Source organism: Poromitra crassiceps (assembly GCF_964638095.1).
Source record: "Poromitra crassiceps genome assembly, chromosome: 2".
NCBI classification, from domain to species: Eukaryota; Metazoa; Chordata; class Actinopteri; order Beryciformes; family Melamphaidae; genus Poromitra; species Poromitra crassiceps.
The window spans coordinates 11,661,376-11,682,680 of record NC_139624.1 but is presented as its reverse complement, the minus strand read 5'-3'; the positions used below and the strand labels follow the sequence as shown (position 1 = coordinate 11,682,680).

General features: G+C 47.8%; 1 protein-coding gene across 1 annotated transcript in view; it reads left to right on the top strand.

Annotated features, from left to right (window-relative positions):
• The window catches only part of LOC310798312 (sodium channel protein type 5 subunit alpha-like), a gene marked incomplete at both ends in the record, with an annotated part of 197,485 nt that overhangs the window by 9,892 nt on the left and 166,288 nt on the right, over positions 1 to 21,305 (top strand). The window contains 2 exons of the mRNA XM_083660822.1: positions 719 to 839; positions 7,567 to 7,805. Of these exons, the coding sequence (XP_083516948.1) occupies positions 719 to 839; positions 7,567 to 7,805 (360 nt within the window). The remainder of the gene's footprint in view (positions 1 to 718; positions 840 to 7,566; positions 7,806 to 21,305) is intronic.

Below are 21,305 nucleotides of genomic sequence, written 5' to 3'. Positions count from 1 at the left end.
TTTCTCTCTCCTCTCTCCCTCCCTATGTCGCCCTCTCTCGCTCCCTCCCTCTCTCTCTCGCCCCCTCCCTCCCTCCCTCCCCCCTCTCCTCCCTCCCCCCTCTCTCTCTCCCCTCCCTCCCCCCCCTCTCTCTCCATCCCTCTGTCTCCCCCCCCCCCTCCCTCCTTCCCCCTCTCCCTCCCCCTGTCGCCCTCTCTCGCTTCCTCCCTTTCGCTCCCCCTCCCTCCCTCCCTCCTCTCTCCCCTCCCTCCCCGCCCCTCTCTCTCTCCATCCCTCTGTCTCCCTCTCTCTCCCCCCCTCCCTCCCCCTCTGCCTCCCCCTTTCCCTCCCTCCCTCTCTCTGTCTGCCCCTCCCTCCCCCTCTCTCTCTGTCTCTCTCCCTCTCTCCCTCCCTCCCCTCCTCTCCTCCCCCCTCCTCTCTCTCTCCCCTCCCTCCCTCCCCCCTCTCTCCCCCCCTCCCTCCCCCTCTGCCTCCCCCTCTCCCTCCCTCCCTCTCTCTGATTGCCCCTCCCCCCCTCTCTCTCTCTCCCTCCCTCTGTCTCCCTCCCTCTCTCCCTCCCCCTCTCCCCCCTTTCTCTCTCCCTCCCCCCTCTCTCTCTCCCTCTCCCCCCCTCTCTCCCTTTCCCCCCCTCTCTCTCTCCCATCCCTCCCTCCCTCCCCCCTCTCTCTCTCCCTCTCCCCCCCTCATCCCTCCCTCCCCTCCTCTCCCTCCCCCCCAGGTGCCCACCTCCACCACAGAGCTGAGCACGATGTTGCTGGCCAGGCCCGGCTCCAGGCAGGGCTCAGTGAGCAGAGAGCGAGCGCTCAGTGCCGCCAGCTACCTCACCGACGCCATGGAGGGTGAGACACACACACACACACACACACACACACACACATGCTGCGCGCGCATGCACACACACACACACACACACACACTTGGTCAAACCAAGCAATTCAGCTACCGTATATTCAGAATCAGGAGAGATTAATTTTCTCTCTAGCCACATTCACATTGTGTGTGTGTGTGTGTGTGTGTGTGTGTGTGTGTGTGTGTGTGTGTGTGTGTGTCACAGCCCCAGCCATCCCTTGGGGAACGCTGACTTTGTTTTTGAGAGAGAGACAGAACAGGAGAGACAATGAGAGAGAGGGGGGGGGGGGGGGGGGGGGGGCTGGTTATCCTAGTTACCCTCATTAACCATGACACTGTTATACATGTGCTGTAACTGTGCTGTAACCATGACACTGTTGTCTGTGCTGTAACCATGACACTGTTGTCTGTGCTGTAACCATGACACTGTTGTCTGTGCTGTAACTGTCACCTGTTCCCTCCTTCATTAACCATGAGACTGTTGTACATGTGCTGTAACTGTCAACTGTTCCCTTCTTCCCTACTTCCTTCCTTTGTCTGTATTTACTTCCTTATATCCATCCTTTCCAACTGCTTCCTCCTTTCCGTCCTTGCTTCCTTCCTCCTCCCTCCCTTCCTCCCTTCCTTCTTGCTCTCTGTCACTCTCTCTCGTCTGGTGGTGTGACAACCTCCATAGTCATCACACTCACTCATGACAGTGTGTATTTGTGTGTGTGTGTGTGTGTGTGTCATAGTGTCACACAAACTGTCACCATCCACATAAACAGTTGTGTATGAAATGCAAGGAAGCAACCTATATAGGTAGCATTTCTACGTAGGAAGTTGTCAGTTTTAAGTTTTAGGCTGTCTGAAACAGGTACTGTAGGATACATTATTTGCAACCTTTCTAGGTACCTGTTTTGGGCAAATTTTCGAGGAAGCATGCAATCGTTCCTTAGGTACGGTAGGATATCCCATAATACCTTGCGACCCTGCTAACCGACGAAGAAGAATGAAACTAGTAGCCCCAAACTTCCATTTAAAGGTCCTATCCGTAAGTTTGGCCGGGAAAATAAACGTTCACAAAGTGTTTTCTATTACCAATGAGTGAATGCGCCGTTCCTTAACTTAAAAAACGAGCCCAGCCGCGTCTCTCTGCGTTCACCCATTGCAAAGATATTGCAGGATTATCATGCTTCTCACGGGTTATACTTTCCCCGCAAATTGGGCGGGTGTGACGTTCTGCGCGTTCACGAGCCTGTCTCTTGTCCTCATGGCTCCGGCGGAAATACCAACGAAGAAGACGGCTAACAGGAAGTGGCTAACGTTACGTTCGTCCCTACTGCTAGCAAAAGCAAACAACAGCAACACAGACTCCAGAAACAAAACAAAATAAATAAATACATATTTATCTAGTGAAGCGCGTCTGGCCAGACAGCAGCAATGTGACCGACATCGGGGGGAAACTAGAGTCAGGACTGTGTTTTCGGTTCATGGAGGGACCTTGCTGCTTGTAGCTACGGTAATGTGGTTTTGACCAGATAACGTTAGCTGCTTGCTAATGGATTTACCACCTGGTCAGAAACTCCGCTAACATTATTTGTGTGAAGTAATGCACCCCTAACGTTACTACCGTTATGCTTATGGTCATGGAACATTATTGTTTGACTGCAGTTAGCTGCGGTGGTGAGTCTGCCTATTAGCTTGATGCTATACGCGGCTAACCAATAGATTTAGCTATATTGATAGAAATGACCACCAGCCCCACTAATAACGTTACCGTCTTGTGTTGATAATGAATGTAACAGTCATAAATATGCGTTACTGTCTGTTATGCTTATGGTACATTGTTTGACTGTTCAGTTTGGTCAACTATTAGACGGTACCGGGGGAGAAGGCTCTGACTGCAGTTACTGTAGCTGCAGTGGGACTGCACATTAGTATAACGTTAGCTTGATGCAAATCGCGGCTAACTAATATTGATTTACATTTATAGAAATGACCACCAAGCTCCACTAATAACGTTACCGTCTTGTGTGGATAATGAATGTAAAAGTCGTAAATATTAGAGATGCTGCGATCCGATCATGTGATCGGATATCGGCGCGATATCAGCCAAAAAACATGGATCGGATCGGATCGGATTCCAGCGAAAATGACCGATCCAAGGCTCCGATATAAGCACTCCATTCCATGACTCCGCTCCAGGATTTCTATCCAGCATGCAGCAGCAGCAGCAGCACACAGAGGCCACGTGATCACAAGTTACAACAGGGCTTCTAGTAGCAGGCAGCTAGCCAACTGGTATCACCGTAGCACTACACGGAACACGGGCAAACCCAACGATGTCCGCCGTGTGGGAATATTACACACTAGAAAGCGAAGGGGACCCAACAGCCAAATGCAAAACTTGCAATAAAGACATTCCACGCGGTGGCAGCGCCAGTAGTAGGTACAACACAACGAACCAAATAAACCACCTGAAAAAGTATCACAACGAGCTGCATGGGGAAAGCCACTGAAAATAAAAAGCGTCAGGTGGTTCCCTCAGACAATCCACGTTGACAGCGAGTCTTGCAACCTGTGAAAAACTCCCAAGAGAGAGCAAAAAAGCCAAAGCAATAACAGAGCACATTGCCCAGTTTATAGTGCTCGATGACCAGCCACTGTCGGTGGTTAATAATGTCGGGTTTAGACGCTTGGTAGAGCAGCTGGAGCCCCGCTACGATATGCCCCACACCTGAACGCAATTCCCCGTTACCAGCAGCTGCCACAGTGATTACGCACGGGCATCTGCCCCATATGGCCGTATCCCGTCCCCTGCATGCTCAAATCCAACCAATGGTCAATGCAAATCACAACATGAAGTTACAACGCATGTAAACGAGCCTGATTATCAATTCAAAAGAAAATGAGTGGCAACGTTGCTGGCTGCGGTGAATGCAGTGAGCGCGACAGGCAGAGGAAAAAATGTAGCCTAATACAACTGGTCCGATTTAGAGATGGAGGAGGGGGGAAAAGGCTGATATGGTGCAATATCGCAATGTCGTGTATTATAATTATAACATTGCACCTGAAACGTGTGTAATGTATTACTCACAGTCACTGTATTCACTTCAGACATCCCCTCATCTCGCCGCTCAAATGCGCGCACAGGCAGCCTGTCAGCTGTCACCATGGACCGATTTCTGCCATTACACATTATCTATTTTTCCCGGCTCCGCTTTTGCACAACACTCGTCTTTCTGCTACCCAATTTCTATTGCGATATTTAGATTTTGCGCATTTCTGAGGGTAATGGAAACACGACTACTGACACAGCCATCCCGCAGATTTATAAAGAGGTGAGAAGTTTCCTGTCTACATATTTGGGAAGTGCAAATGCAGTTAGTTTCACGACCGACATCTGGAGTTCAGACGTTAGTCCAATGTCTTTACTGAGTCTGACTGCGCACTGGGTTGACCAGGATCCTGACTTCACTCTGAGGAGAGCGGTGTTACATGCACGCAAGTTCAGAGGTTCACACACAGCTGTAATGTATGTTCTCTGTTTGAGTAATATCACTTGATTAATCTTTTATTTAACATTCCAGACTACAAAATCAGTACTAAAAAGTAAAGCTAAAAATGGTTGTTGCCTGCTAGCTATCAGACAGCATAGAGAGGCTTAAATATGTGCTGTATCGGTATCGGATCGAAATCGGTATCGAATCGGGTATCGAAATTTGATCGGAATCGGATCGGTTTTGAGGCTAAAATATCGGAATCGGATCGGAATTGAAAAATCTCGATCGCAGCATCTCTAGTAAATATGCCTAACGTTACTGTTCTGCTTATCAAACATTGTTTGATTGTTCAGTTTGGTCAACTCCAGGCATTACACGGTACCGTACATACAGGGGAAGCAGGGTAGTTCCTGGCTCACGGTAACGTGAATATCCTATCCAGTTCCCCGCAGCCAATGTAAGCCAAAAACACGGCCAAACATGCCACAATAACGTCCGATAATTCGTCCAGAATCCTTCCTGGGCATCTCGAGGCTCATCTGACCGATAAATTGTCCAGGTTGCCGTTTTCAAGTGACTTATATGAGTTAACGTTACAAAGCAACCAACAGTCTGCTGTTGCCAGGCAGCTGCTTGGGCGCGTGCGAGTATGGTGCCTGGGCGTCAGCTGGTTCACACGCAGTTACTCTTAACGGCCACCGGTGTCAGTAATAGTTAGAACTTACGGATAGGACCTTTAATGGCGGGCCTCTTGCTAGAGTCGCGAGAGAACAAAGTGACACAACGTGAGCTAAAATAACAAACATTTATCACTTTCTTTTCACCTTTATTTTAAAATAGTCAATAACGTCAAACATGACTTCATTTTAGTGCAGTCAGTTCTTTGTACGGTGTCAGGAAAGTCACTTTTTACCGATAGTAGGAACCATCCTGACTGGAATCGGGACACTGCTAACTACTAGCTCTTAGCCTAGCCTGGGGGAATCTGATGCATCTGAGCTCATGTTTTCCCCTGCCACCCTCCATTTCGGGGGGAATTTTCTAAATGCAGGATGGCAGGGGAAAACTCCGCCTGGCTGTCCCCGGCGCGTGATGCTACCTACATTCAAAGCAGGTATCTCATTAAGCAGGAACCTACTTAGCTAGCTAGGTGATAGGCAGCTTCTTTGGGTTTCATACACAGCCATAGACTCACAGACTCTTGACAGCAAAGTAGACAAGTTTACCCAATTCACATGGCAGCCATTTTGAACGCTCACTAGATCTGATTGAAATCAATCGCTTTGAAGGAGTTCTGATTTAATACGCTCTGGTGTTTACATGCAACCGCGTCGACGTGCACAAAAGTGATGAATACAACTTGACAGGTCTGCCATCTCTCGCATTGTCCGTGAGACTCAAGCAATTGACACTTCTCTCACATCCTTCTCACACTTCTTCAAGTAGGCCACATTTTCTTGCAGTGAAAAATAAATTCATACTTTAATCTCTCATACCAGTTAGCCTAAAGCATGAATTATGCCAGACATATGGACACGGAAATGAGAGACACGGAATCCCGACGAGAAAACGTTTGGAGCTTTTATAGCCTAAAGTTACTCGGTGCGGGTTTCTCGTCTTCATACGGTAGTCAGAACATCTCCTCCTCTCCTGCCCTGCTGCAGCAGGGAGGAGTCTTCTTCATACGGTAGTCAGAACATCTCCTCCTCTCCTGCCCTGCTGCAGCAGGGAGGAGTCGTCTTCATACGGTAGTCAGAACATATCCTCCTCTCCTGCCCTGCTGCAGCAGGGAGGAGTCTTCTTCATATGGTAGTCAGAACATCTCCTCCTCTCCTGCCCTGCTGCAGCAGGGAGGAGTCGTCTTCATACGGTAGTCAGAACATATCCTCCTCTCCTGCCCTGCTGCAGCAGGGAGGAGTCTTCTTCATGTCAACACAGAGGGCATCGTGGGCATGTGCAGAAAGAACGCAGCCAGAGAGTAAACCGTTTCCATCGTTTACATAACACATTTCCACAAAAGAGTCAAAAGCTCCTCTTTCTTTTCAGAGCAGCAAGCCTCTTCTGTGGACAGTATCTTTTCTGACTAGAGGTGGCAGGCTGGACACAGCCCACAACCCCTCCCCCACGTGTATCTCAGCAAAACACCATGCATTTCATCGGTCACGTGTCTTGGAAAACGACGACGTCTTCTAATCTAAACGTTGCAGACTCATCATTACCGTCACTGGCCTTCGTTTCAAAATAAAAGCTCTCTGCAGAGTCGTGCAATTGTGACGTGACATTTCTCATGACATTTAATATTGTTTTGAAAGCCTGCTTAGGCCATAAATCAAGTGAGACGTATACGGCCATTTTCCCATTCACTTCCACCTGACCGGATTCTTGTTGCAGCTAGTGGAGTCGCCCCCTGCAGGTCATTTGAAAGAATGCGGGGTTAAGTTACTTCCGCACTGCTTACACCCTGTCTCTCTTCCTAAATAACTGATTGATCCATCTTCCCTCCTAATAATTCTCCAAATCACTCTAGCTCAGCCTCTCGTTTATATAGGGCCATATGGAATCCGCTTTATTATTTTCTCCAAATTCGGTTTAATTTAGGGGTTAGTGTGTGTATATATATATATACACGGTATATATATATATATATATACTATATTTGTTCTCATTCGTTTTGATGACTTTGCTCTGACATGACAGCCTCTTCACAATGTTTCTCAAAGTGAAAACCAAGTTGTGAGGTGGCGTCCCACACAAGAGTGACCCCCCCTTATAAAAACATCCCAATCAAAAAACTGAATTATTTCTCTAGGCCTATTTTACAATTGATGAAACCATTTAGGCTGCTACAATAATTAGGTCTACTTTTGATTTTGATAATTAGGCTTACTTTTTTTTTAATCAAGTTCAGCCAAATTATGGAAAATTCTGCAATATTCATTACATTTTTATTACCAAATTCCATGATTCCATCCGTTTTTTCTATTTTGCGGAAATCATATGGCCCTACTCTCGTTTCCCCTCATTAACTGATCGGTTTTATTCATTTCACTCCCCTAACTAACCGGTCGCCTCGCTCCCCCCGACTCCCCGCCTCTCCTCTCCTCTCCTCTCCTCTCCTCTCCTCTCCTCTCCTCTCCTCTCCTCTCCTCTCCTCTCCTCTCCTCTCCTCTCCTCTCCTTTCCTCTCCCCTCTCCTCTCCTCTCCTCTCCTCTCCTCTCCTCTCTCCTCTCAGAGCTGGAGGAGTCCCATAAGAAGTGCCACCCCTGCTGGTACGCCTTCGCCCATCAGTACCTGATCTGGGAGTGCGCCCCCTGGTGGCTGGAGGTGAAACGCCTGGTGAACATCATGGTGATGGACCCCTTCCTGGACCTGGCCATCACCGTGTGCATCGTGCTCAACACGCTCTTCATGGCCATGGAACACTACCCCATGACCGACGAGTTCAACGCCATGCTCAGCATCGGCAACCTGGTAGGATGGAGTTGGATAATGTTTGATTGGAGTGCCATGGGCTAAACACAGACTAACCAAACCTCTCTAAACAAGGACAGACGGCCATGGCACACCAAACAAACATCTGTGTTTGTCTGTGTTTGTTGTAGAATGTTTGATTGGTGTGCCCTGCAGCTGATTCCAGCACTTCCTTATTATATTAGAATAGCGCGTTACACGTTATGTCATTCTGGACACGGAAGGGAACAGATGTTGCTTGAGGGGGCTTCGCGGGGTCGCTGTTATTGTTTTGTTTTTATTTGTTCTGTATGCGCACATCCATGGAGAATCACATGGAGAGCCTTAACCAGCCTTAATGACTTGCAGCTGGGGGGGCAGAGTTTCTGCAGGCAGACAAACAGAGGATATTTCTCTGTGTGGAAAACATATAGAGAAGGTAAACACTGTCCATCTGCTTATTACCGAGATTATAATCATACAAAGTGCGTTGACAATCGGCAACGTCTCCCCTTAACCCATTGATACCTGATGCAGCATTTGTGTGTATCCCTCATTTGTGTGTGTATCCCTTTAAGACTGCGTGACACGGTTCGTGGTCTTAAAGGGATACACACACAAATGCTGCATCAGGTATCAATGGGTTAAGTATATGCAAACTGATTCGTTAAAGTATGAAGGAGTAGTTAGAGTTCAGGGGAGGGCATGGTTCGGAAGAGGGCATGGTTTCACCATGAACTGCTGTTTAAAATGCATTTATTCATTCATTCATTCATTGATTTACATGACATCGTTCTCTATACCCACTTGGTAAGCTGTGTGCAAGACTAGCAACTTCAACCACAAGTCGCAAGACACAAGAGCAACAACGGTTATATAACCCCCTCTGGATGTGGGTTACTATCACCTACCGCAGAATCGTACACAGCCGTGCGTCTCTGCAGCGTAAGTCAATCCCAACCTCTCCAATTCAACCGAGAGCAGTTCAGGTGTGAGAGGAGGTGTAAGTGGTGTCACTGGGATCAGGTTCAGGTGTGAGAGGAGGTGTGAAGCTGTGTTCACACCAAGATATTTATTTTTCTCTCTGTCGCTTGATTCAACCCTTTGGAATCGCTCTGTCGCTCTGTTTAAATCGCTCATCAACAGGCACACGATTTGACGGACATGTGGGGGCTATAACGTTACGCAATGTCATGATATTTGTCCACTACGAGCCACCGTCATTGTTTACAAGCTAAAGCCTATCAGCGTGCTCCTAATGCGAGCTCCATACCGGTAGGACAGACTTCACTTCATGTCAGCTGTCAGCCTGTCAATGCGGTTTGTTGCCACACAATAAACCAGCGGTTTGTTCCAAGCCAGAGTGATCCTTGACTCGCTCTCACACGGCAGCCAATCAGCGTTGAACAGCGAGCGACTGATGCCAGCGTAATTTCGCTCGAGTTGGGATATTTCATCTCGGGCGACGAGTGTATTTTCTCCCTATCGCTCTGTCTCTGTCGCTCGGACGCCCAGCGATTTTTCTCCCGGGCGAATATACACTCGATCGCTCGTTTGCATCGACTTTGTATGTAAACTCGATGCCAGCGAAAAACTTTAATAGGTCGGTGTGAACGCAGCTTAAGTGGTAGAGCCCGACCGATACTGGATTTTTGAGGCCGATGCCGATACCGATATGGGGGAGTAAAAAAAATCTGATATCGATAAATCGGCCGATATTCTTTTATTAAATATACACATTATATTACACAATGTTTTTGCAGTGATCCTTCAAATATCAAACACTTGACAAAGATATGACTTGAGATATGTAATGTAGGCAGGATATTTTACAGCTTATCAATAAACTTTATTGTCCAAAATGACATCAATGCAATGAAACAGTAAACTCAACTGGGGATTTAATAATGATAAATAACTAGAAATACAAAAACACAAATATAACAAATATAAAATATAACTTGAATTAAGAAAAAAGATGAAATATCCACAACATGTTGTCTATGACTTAAAAAATACAAAAGAAAAAAATATCGGCATATCACCCAACATATCGGCCGATACCGATATATCGGTTATCGCCCAATATCGGCCGATAATATCGGTGGTCCGATATATTCAGTGGCGGACTGCATAATCGGGCACGTCGGGCAAATGCCCGGTGGCCTGGCCTGCCAAATTTTTTTTTTTTTTTTTTTTTTGCAGGCCAGGCCAGGCCACTCACTGAACAGCAGGCCAGGCGCCGCCTACTGGTTTACTAGTGGTTTTATTACTTTATTCAGGTTTAAAGTGGGTGCATCTCATTGTAAAATTGGACTTGGCCCAAATTGGGCTTCAAACGGCCCAAATCGGGCTTCAAACAGCCCAAATCTGGCTTTAAACGACCCAAATCTGGCTTCAAACGGCCCAAATTGGGCTTCAAACGGCCCAAATTGAGCTTCAAACGCCCCAAATTTTTCGACGCCGGCACGCGCGTCGCCCCGTATTGGCCTGGCCTGCTTGGTATCTAATGCCCGGCCTGAATTATGATCCCAGTCCGCCCCTGGATATATTGGTCGAGCTCTAGTAAGTGGTGTCACTGGGATCAGGTTCAGGTGTGAGCGGAGGTGTAAGTGGTGTCACTGGGATCAGGTAGCAGTCTGGAGGCGCTCAGCTCTTTAAAAGAGTACAACCTTTAATCCTGGCAAATGTTTACATAGCATTTAGCTACCCCACTGATGGAGCCAGAGTCTGTAGAGTGTGTGTGTGTGTGTGTGTGTGTGTGTGTGTGTGTGTGTGGGATCATGTCAGGACAACTGTGTTGGTGGGACTCGATCTTAGCTTTGGGTGTTTGTTGTCAGCGTTGAGTTTCACATGCCAGTATTCACATGTGTGAAGGATTTAAAGCAGGGGTGCTTAAACCTTTTTAGGTGTAGAGCTACTTACAAACAATAAAACTAGTCGTGAGCTACTTAATTTCCCCTTGTCCCCCAAAGTACATATTTAGTACATTTTAACGGAATTATATGATTTGTTTAACATTATTTAATCATGTTAAATACTGTAGATACTGAGTTAGCTATATGAGTGGGATTTAGTTTATGCATAAAAAATAAAAATAATACATTTTGGATTTCTTTGGCGAGCTACTTATTGATGGCCCGAGATCTACCGCTAGATCACCATCTATGTATTTGGCACACCTTTGATTTACAGGATATTTACCTTTTCGCGGAGGCTTTGAAGCAAAGTCGTCGACGTCTGTGAGTACACAATCTCCTCTTTGACTATGAACTGACACAACCTCTGCTGAGTTGAACGTGTGTAGGCTACTTACTGTACTAACCTCTTCTGTCTCAGTTGAACAGAGTGTACTTCCTGTAATAACCTCTTCTGTCTCAGGCCATGAATGTACATTAGGACACGATAGCTTTTGACTGCTATTGATTATAGGCAGTGCCTTTCAATCGCCCCCCACTTGAGGTCGAATCCAGTCTTTGAATCTGCTCTCTTTCTCCAACTCTTTGCTGTATTTCTCTCCCATATTTCGCACATCAATCCTTCATAAGGGTCTGGACAGAAGCCTATCCACCACTGATTGGGTGATGTATTCTTTTAGCCTGAACTGACTGGTTGCTGTTAGTTGTCGATCAGCAAACTCTTTGACCAATCACAGTAGCAAAGCAGGAGGACACTGACACACCTCATAGCAACAAAGTTCACTTCCCAGTGAAGACATATGTTGGACAGTGAAGACAACACTGTGTTATATGTTGGACAGTGAAGACAACACTTTGTTATATGTTGGACAGTGAAGACAACACTGTGTTATATGTTGGACAGTGAAGACAACACTTTGTTATATGTTGGACAGTGAAGACAACACTTTGTTATATGTTGGACAGTGAAGACAACACTTTGTTATATGTTGGACAGTGAAGACAACACTGTCTTATATGTTGGACAGTGAAGACAACACTTTGGTATATGTTGGACAGTGAAGACAACACTGTGTTATATGTTGGACAGTGAAGACAACACTGTGTTATATGTTGGACAGTGAAGACAACACTTTGTTATATGTTGGACAGTGAAGACAACACTTTGTTATATGTTGGACAGTGAAGACAACACTGTCTTATATGTTGGACAGTGAAGACAACACGTTATATGTTGGACAGTGAAGACAATACTGTGTTATATGTTGGACAGTGAAGACAACACTGTGTTATATGTTGGACAGTGAAGACAACACTGTGTTATATGTTGAACAGTGAAGACAACACTGTGTTATATGTTGGACAGTGAAGACAACACTGTGTTATATGTTGGACAGTGAAGACAACACTGTGTAATATGTTGGACAGTGAAGACAACACTGTGTTATATGTTGGACAGTGAAGACAACACTGTGTTATATGTGAAGACAATACTGTGTTATATGTTGGACAGTGAAGACAACACTGTGTTATATGTTGGACAGTGAAGACAACACTGTGTTATATGTTGGTCAGTGAAGACAACACTTTGTTATATGTTGGACAGTGAAGACAACACTGTGTTATATGTTGGACAGTGAAGACAACACTGTGTTATATGTTGGACAGTGAAGACAACACTGTGTTATATGTTGGACAGTGAAGACAACACTGTGTTATATGTTGGACAGTGAAGACAACACTGTGTTATATGTTGGACAGTGAAGACAATACTGTGTTATATGTTGGACAGTGAAGACAACACTGTGTTATATGTTGGACAGTGAAGACAACACGTTATATGTTGGACAGTGAAGACAACACTGTGTTATATGTTGGACAGTGAAGACAACACTGTGTTATATGTTGGACAGTGAAGACAACACTGTGTTATATGATGGACAGTGAAGACAACACTTTGTTATATGTTGGACAGTGAAGACAACACTGTGTTATATGTTGGACAGTGAAGACAACACTTTGTTATATGTTGGACAGTGAAGACAACACTGTGTTATATGTTGGACAGTGAAGACAACACTTTGTTATATGTTGGACAGTGAAGACAACACTTTGTTATATGTTGGACAGTGAAGACAACACTTTGTTATATGTTGGACAGTGAAGACAACACTGTCTTATATGTTGGACAGTGAAGACAACACTTTGTTATATGTTGGACAGTGAAGACAACACTGTGTTATATGTTGGACAGTGAAGACAACACTTTGTTATATGTTGGACAGTGAAGACAACACTTTGTTATATGTTGGACAGTGAAGACAACACTTTGTTATATGTTGGACAGTGAAGACAACACTTTGTTATATGTTGGACAGTGAAGACAACACTTTGTTATATGTTGGACAGTGAAGACAACACTGTGTTATATGTTGGACAGTGAAGACAACACTTTGTTATATGTTGGACAGTGAAGACAACACTTTGGTATATGTTGGACAGTGAAGACAACACTGTGTTATATGTTGGACAGTGAAGACAACACTTTGTTATATGTTGGACAGTGAAGACAACACTTTGGTATATGTTGGACAGTGAAGACAACACTTTGTTATATGTTGGACAGTGAAGACAACACTTTGTTATATGTTGGACAGTGAAGACAACACTTTGTTATATGTTGGACAGTGAAGACAACACTTTGTTATATGTTGGACAGTGAAGACAACACTTTGTTATATGTTGGACAGTGAAGACAACACTTTGTTATATGTTGAACAGTGAAGACAACACTTTGTTATATGTTGGACAGTGAAGACAACACTTTGTTATATGTTGGACAGTGAAGACAACACTGTGTTATATGTTGGACAGTGAAGACAACACTTTGTTATATGTTGGACAGTGAAGACAACACTTTGGTATATGTTGGACAGTGAAGACAACACTGTCTTATATGTTGGACAGTGAAGACAACACGTTGTTATGCCTGTGGCACAAGGGAAGCCAAGAAATGACATGATGGTGCCCCCACTCTTCCCATTCCCAAAGACAGACAGCTGGCACAGGATCTGTAGTTCTCAGTGTAGCAGTTTTTATTTATTTTTTCTTCAGAGTAGAGCAATACCCAAAACAATAAACAAAACCATACTAAACCCAACCCTCACTTTTCTAACCAAACAAAAGGGGATAAATAAAATACAATAATCTTATCTACCTCCTACAACAGAAACAAGAATTAAAGTATTTAAAACAAAGGGGTTTCTCCCTCCTACCGGACTGCTACAGCATGAGTAAAGATTTGTTTACAAATGTTCACAGGAGGGCTACAATATTACCCATATTAATACAACACTAAGTACTAAGTTTCCCATCACAGGATTCACAGAGACGGCAACAGTCCCAGTTGTTGGTGTTCATCAGCACTGTCTTTGGGATTGTGAAGAGCAGAAGGGCAGACAGAAGGCCTCAGGTGGAATATATCTGCTGCAGCAGCCAATCAGCAGCCAGACCTCCTGACAGCCGAGACAGCACACACCTGCAGCTCATCACCACACTCAAGACTGTCACATACACACAGGGAGGAAAAGAATACAGTTAGCCAAAGAGTCACATGACCCAGGTCATAACACCTCCCCCCCCAAAAAAGGAAATCAAACATTTCCCCCCTTAAGAAAATTGTTTGATTTCCCCACAACCTACTCATAAGACCTGGACAGCGCGTCAGCCATCACATTCTCCGAACCCTTTTTGTAACGAATATCCATATTAAAATCCTGCAACAGAAGAGACCAACGCATCAGGCGCTGGTTACTGTTCTGCATCCGAGACAAAAAAACAAGTGGATTATGGTCAGAAAAAATAACCGTCGGGACCGGACTGGAATGCAGATACACTGCAAAACACTGCAACGCCAAAACTAAGGACAAAACCTCCTTCTCATTTGTGCTATAGTGCAATTGATGCTTTTCAAGCTTTTTGGACAAGTAACCGATGGGATGGTCAATGCCACAGTCATCCTCTTGCATCAGGACTGCCCCCACCCCCCGACCACTGGCATCAATCTCCAACTTAAACTCGCGCGTGAAGTCTGGAGCGGCGAGCACAGGCGAACTACAGAGGAGGGCTTTGGCTGCGTCAAAAGCAAACGCACACCTCTCTGACCACTTAAAAGGTTGTTTTGGACTTGACAAACTCGTAAGTGGAGCCATAACCTCTGCATAGTTTCTGCAGAAAGCCCGACAACACCCAGCCATCCGCAAAAAACCCCGGAGTTGACGACGCGTTTGGGGAGCTGGGCAATCCAAAACAGCTTGCACATTTTCAGCAACAGGGCGCACCATGCCCTGTCCCACCCGTTTCCTCGCTTGTGCCCGAGTAACAGCACACATGGGGAATAAAGAGAGCGTGTTTGGCACCGCCTGCGCAACGGCGCACCCATCGGGGTCCGGCTCCTCCCCAACCTCCGGGTACGGAAACACCTTACCGCCAGCTAAGTCATTACCCAGAATAATATCAATACCTGCTACTGGTAGCTGAGGTCTCACGGCAACTTTGACTTTTCCCGATATAAACTGTGAGGTGAGTTGTACAAAATGCAAAGGCGCACGCACCACACTCAGTTTGACTCCCCATGCCAGAATATCAGACCCACTATACGAATCAGGTGAGAAAGACAAAATGCCTCCACGAATAATAGTTTGCTTAGCACCTGTATCACGGAGAATAGTAACTGGGACTCTTTTTGTCTCCCCCACCAGAGAAACAAAACCATGAGACACAAAAGGCAGAAAATCCTCATCAATTGTATCTCTGTTTGACCCCACCAACTTCAACATTTTTCCACGTTGGACACTGGACAGTGAAGACAACACTTTGTTATAAGTTGGACACTGGACAGTGAAGACAACACTGTGTTATAATTGGACAGTGAAGACAACACTGTTATAAGTTGGACAGTGAAGACAACACTTTGTTATAAGGTGGACACTGGACAGTGAAGACAACACTGTGTTATAATTGGACAGTGAAGACAACACTGTTATAAGTTGGACAGTGCACTGGACAGTGAAGACAACAGTGTGTTATAAGTTGGACACTGGACAGTGAAGACAACAGTGTGTTATAAGTTGGACACTGGACAGTGAAGACAACAGTGTGTTATAATTGGTCAGTGAAGACAACAGTGTGTTATAATTGGACAGTGAAGACAACAGTGTGTTATAACTGGACAGTGAAGACAACAGTGTGTTATAATTGGACAGTGAAGACAACAGTGTGTTATAATTGGACAGTGAAGACAACAGTGTGTTATAATTGGACAGTGAAGACAACAGTGTGTTATAACTGGACAGTGAAGACAACAGTGTGTCATAACTGGACAGTGAAGACAACAGTGTGTTATAATTGGACAGTGAAGACAACAGTGTGTTATAACTGGACAGTGAAGACAACAGTGTGTTATAACTGGACAGTGAAGACAACAGTGTGTTATAATTGGACAGTGAAGACAACAGTGTGTTATAATTGGACAGTGAAGACAACAGTGTGTTATAATTGGACAGTGAAGACAACAGTGTGTTATAATTGGACAGTGAAGACAACAGTGTGTTATAATTGGACAGTGAAGACAACAGTGTGTTATAATTGGACAGTGAAGACAACAGTGTGTTATAATTGGACAGTGAAGACAACAGTGTGTTATAATTGGACAGTGAAGACAACAGTGTGCAGAGTTCAAACGTTGGCCGTCACCATCTTGACTTTTCATCAGCAGAGTGGGAGGGAATGGGTTGAGTCCTTCCGCACCTCACATGAGATGGGAGTTTCCCAGAGCTGCAGCTCCGCCTGCTATTGGTCCGTGATCGGCAAGCTGTGCGATCACTGGACAGGCGATCTGTCAATCACCCACTTTTCTATCATCTATTTTACTCCGACCGGGCGAGTTATATAAAAATGACCCCCCTACAGTTGTTATATGAAAAGGTTAAATTAGGAAAGATGTTTTTAATCCTGTTACAAAGTCGGGCTTTTTAACATGGGGAGATCTGCCTACTGCCCCCGAGCCCAAGTGACCATTCGAGGAATTACAGCTTAAACAAAGACTTACACATCTTCCTGGGTAAGGGGGCGGGCTTGACCACTGGTGAAAACTAGCCCATAGCTAGCCCAATGGATTTCCACCCACGGCAACGCTTCAAAGGGTAGCCCATTTCCGCTGAGAAACCAAGGACCTGGCAACACGTTGGTTGTTATCATAGATACTCTACACGTGTTTGTTCCTGCACTCTGTAAAGCATTGGCACATTAGTCCCACCGCCTAAAACCAATCAAGGGTCCCGGGCAGCATCTGTCTGAAATCACCGCCAGTGGATAAGCTTGCGTCAAGACCCATATGAAGCGCTATGCTAATTCCATTCATAGGTGCTGGACACCAGGCTAGCAGACACACGTAGGTGCTGGACACCAGGCTAGCAGACACATGTAGGTGCTGGACACCAGGCTAGCAGACACACGTAGGTGCTGGACACCAGGCTAGCAGACACACGTAGGTGCTGGACACCAGGCTAGCAGACACACGTAGGTGCTGGACACCAGGCTAGCAGACACACGTAGGTGCTGGACACCAGGCTAGCAGACACATGTAGGTGCTGGACACCAGGCTAGCAGACACATGTAGGTGCTGGACACCAGGCTAGCAGACACACGTAGGTGCTGGACACCAGGCTAGCAGACACACGTAGGTGCTGGACACCAGGCTAGCAGACACACGTAGGTGCTGGACACCAGGCTAGCAGACACATGTAGGTGCTGGACACCAGGCTAGCAGACACATGTAGGTGCTGGACACCAGGCTAGCAGACACACGTAGGTGCTGGACACCAGGCTAGCAGACACACGTAGGTGCTGGACACCAGGCTAGCAGACACATGTAGGTGCTGGACACCAGGCTAGCAGACACATGTAGGTGCTGGACACCAGGCTAGCAGACACATGTAGGTGCTGGACACCAGGCTAGCAGACACACGTAGGTGCTGGACACCAGGCTAGCAGACACACGTAGGTGCTGGACACCAGGCTAGCAGACACACGTAGGTGCTGGACACCAGGCTAGCAGACACATGTAGGTGCTGGACACCAGGCTAGCAGACACATGTAGGTGCTGGACACCAGGCTAGCAGACACATAGGTGCTGGACACCAGGCTAGCAGACACACGTAGGTGCTGGACACCAGGCTAGCAGACACATAGGTGCTGGACACCAGGCTAGCAGACACATAGGTGCTGGACACCAGGCTAGCAGACACACGTAGGTGCTGGACACCAGGCTAGCAGACACATAGGTGCTGGACACCAGGCTAGCAGACACACGTAGGTGCTGGACACCAGGCTAGCAGACACACGTAGGTGCTGGACACCAGGCTAGCAGACACACGTAGGTGCTGGACACCAGGCTAGCAGACACATAGGTGCTGGACACCAGGCTAGCAGACACATAGGTGCTGGACACCAGGCTAGCAGACACACGTAGGTGCTGGACACCAGGCTAGCAGACACACGTAGGTGCTGGACACCAGGCTAGCAGACACATAGGTGCTGGACACCAGGCTAGCAGACACACGTAGGTGCTGGACACCAGGCTAGCAGACACACGTAGGTGCTGGACACCAGGCTAGCAGACACATAGGTGCTGGACACCAGGCTAGCAGACACACGTAGGTGCTGGACACCAGGCTAGCAGACACATAGGTGCTGGACACCAGGCTAGCAGACACACATAGGTGCTGGACACCAGGCTAGCAGACACATAGGTGCTGGACACCAGGCTAGCAGACACACGTAGGTGCTGGACACCAGGCTAGCAGACACATAGGTGCTGGACACCAGGCTAGCAGACACACGTAGGTGCTGGACACCAGGCTAGCAGACACACGTAGGTGCTGGACACCAGGCTAGCAGACACACGTAGGTGCTGGACACCAGGCTAGCAGACACATAGGTGCTGGACACCAGGCTAGCAGACACACGTAGGTGCTGGACACCAGGCTAGCAGACACACGTAGGTGCTGGACACCAGGCTAGCAGACACACGTAGGTGCTGGACACCAGGCTAGCAGACACACGTAGGTGCTGGACACCAGGCTAGCAGACACATAGGTGCTGGACACCAGGCTAGCAGACACACGTAGGTGCTGGACACCAGGCTAGCAGACACATAGGTGCTGGACACCAGGCTAGCAGACACACATAGGTGCTGGACACCAGGCTAGCAGACACGTAGGTGCTGGACACCAGGCTAGCAGACACACATAGGTGCTGGACACCAGGCTAGCAGACACATAGGTGCTGGACACCAGGCTAGCAGACACATAGGTGCTGGACACCAGGCTAGCAGACACATAGGTGCTGGACACCAGGCTAGCAGACACGTAGGTGCTGGACACCAGGCTAGCAGACACACATAGGTGCTGGACACCAGGCTAGCAGACACACATAGGTGCTGGACACCAGGCTAGCAGACACATAGGTGCTGGACACCAGGCTAGCAGACACACATAGGTGCTGGACACCAGGCTAGCAGACACACATAGGTGCTGGACACCAGGCTAGCAGACACATAGGTGCTGGACACCAGGCTAGCAGACACACATAGGTGCTGGACACCAGGCTAGCAGACACACGTAGGTGCTGGACACCAGGCTAGCAGACACATAGGTGCTGGACACCAGGCTAGCAGACACATAGGTGCTGGACACCAGGCTAGCAGACACATAGGTGCTGGACACCAGGCTAGCAGACACGTAGGTGCTGGACACCAGGCTAGCAGACACACATAGGTGCTGGACACCAGGCTAGCAGACACACGTAGGTGCTGGACACCAGGCTAGCAGACACATAGGTGCTGGACACCAGGCTAGCAGACACATAGGTGCTGGACACCAGGCTAGCAGACACACGTAGGTGCTGGACACCAGGCTAGCAGACACATAGGTGCTGGACACCAGGCTAGCAGACACATAGGTGCTGGACACCAGGCTAGCAGACACATAGGTGCTGGACACCAGGCTAGCAGACACGTAGGTGCTGGACACCAGGCTAGCAGACACACGTAGGTGCTGGACACCAGGCTAGCAGACACATAGGTGCTGGACACCAGGCTAGCAGACACATAGGTGCTGGACACCAGGCTAGCAGACACATAGGTGCTGGACACCAGGCTAGCAGACACACATAGGTGCTGGACACCAGGCTAGCAGACACATAGGTGCTGGACACCAGGCTAGCAGACACATAGGTGCTGGATACCAGGCTAGCAGACACATAGGTGCTGGACACCAGGCTAGCAGACACACGTAGGTGCTGGACACCAGGCTAGCAGACACATAGGTGCTGGACACCAGGCTAGCAGACACATAGGTGCTGGACACCAGGCTAGCAGACACATAGGTGCTGGACACCAGGCTAGCAGACACGTAGGTGCTGGACACCAGGCTAGCAGACACGTAGGTGCTGGACACCAGGCTAGCAGACACACATAGGTGCTGGACACCAGGCTAGCAGACACACGTAGGTGCTGGACACCAGGCTAGCAGACACATAGGTGCTGGACACCAGGCTAGCAGACACACATAGGTGCTGGACACCAGGCTAGCAGACACACATAGGTGCTGGACACCAGGCTAGCAGACACACATAGGTGCTGGACACCAGGCTAGCAGACACGTAGGTGCTGGACACCAGGCTAGCAGACACACATAGGTGCTGGACACCAGGCTAGCAGACACATAGGTGCTGGACACCAGGCTAGCAGACACGTAGGTGCTGGACACCAGGCTAGCAGACACATAGGTGCTGGACACCAGGCTAGCAGACACGTAGGTGCTGGACACCAGGCTAGCAGACACACATAGGTGCTGGACACCAGGCTAGCAGACACGTAGGTGCTGGACACCAGGCTAGCAGACACACATAGGTGCTGGACACCAGGCTAGCAGACACACGTAGGTGCTGGACACCAGGCTAGCAGACACATAGGTGCTGGACACCAGGCTAGCAGACACACATAGGTGCTGGACACCAGGCTAGCAGACACGTAGGTGCTGGACACCAGGCTAGCAGACACACATAGGTGCTGGACACCAGGCTAGCAGACACACATAGGTGCTGGACACCAGGCTAGCAGACACATAGGTGCTGGACACCAGGCTAGCAGACACATAGGTGCTGGACACCAGGCTAGCAGACACACATAGGTGCTGGACACCAGGCTAGCAGACACATAGGTGCTGGACACCAGGCTAGCAGACACACGTAGGTGCTGGACACCAGGCTAGCAGACACACATAGGTGCTGGACACCAGGCTAGCAGACACACATAGGTGCTGGACACCAGGCTAGCAGACACACGTAGGTGCTGGACACCAGGCTAGCAGACACATAGGTGCTGGACACCAGGCTAGCAGACACATAGGTGCTGGACACCAGGCTAGCAGACACATAGGTGCTGGACACCAGGCTAGCAGACACATAGGTGCTGGACACCAGGCTAGCAGACACACGTAGGTGCTGGACACCAGGCTAGCAGACACACATAGGTGCTGGA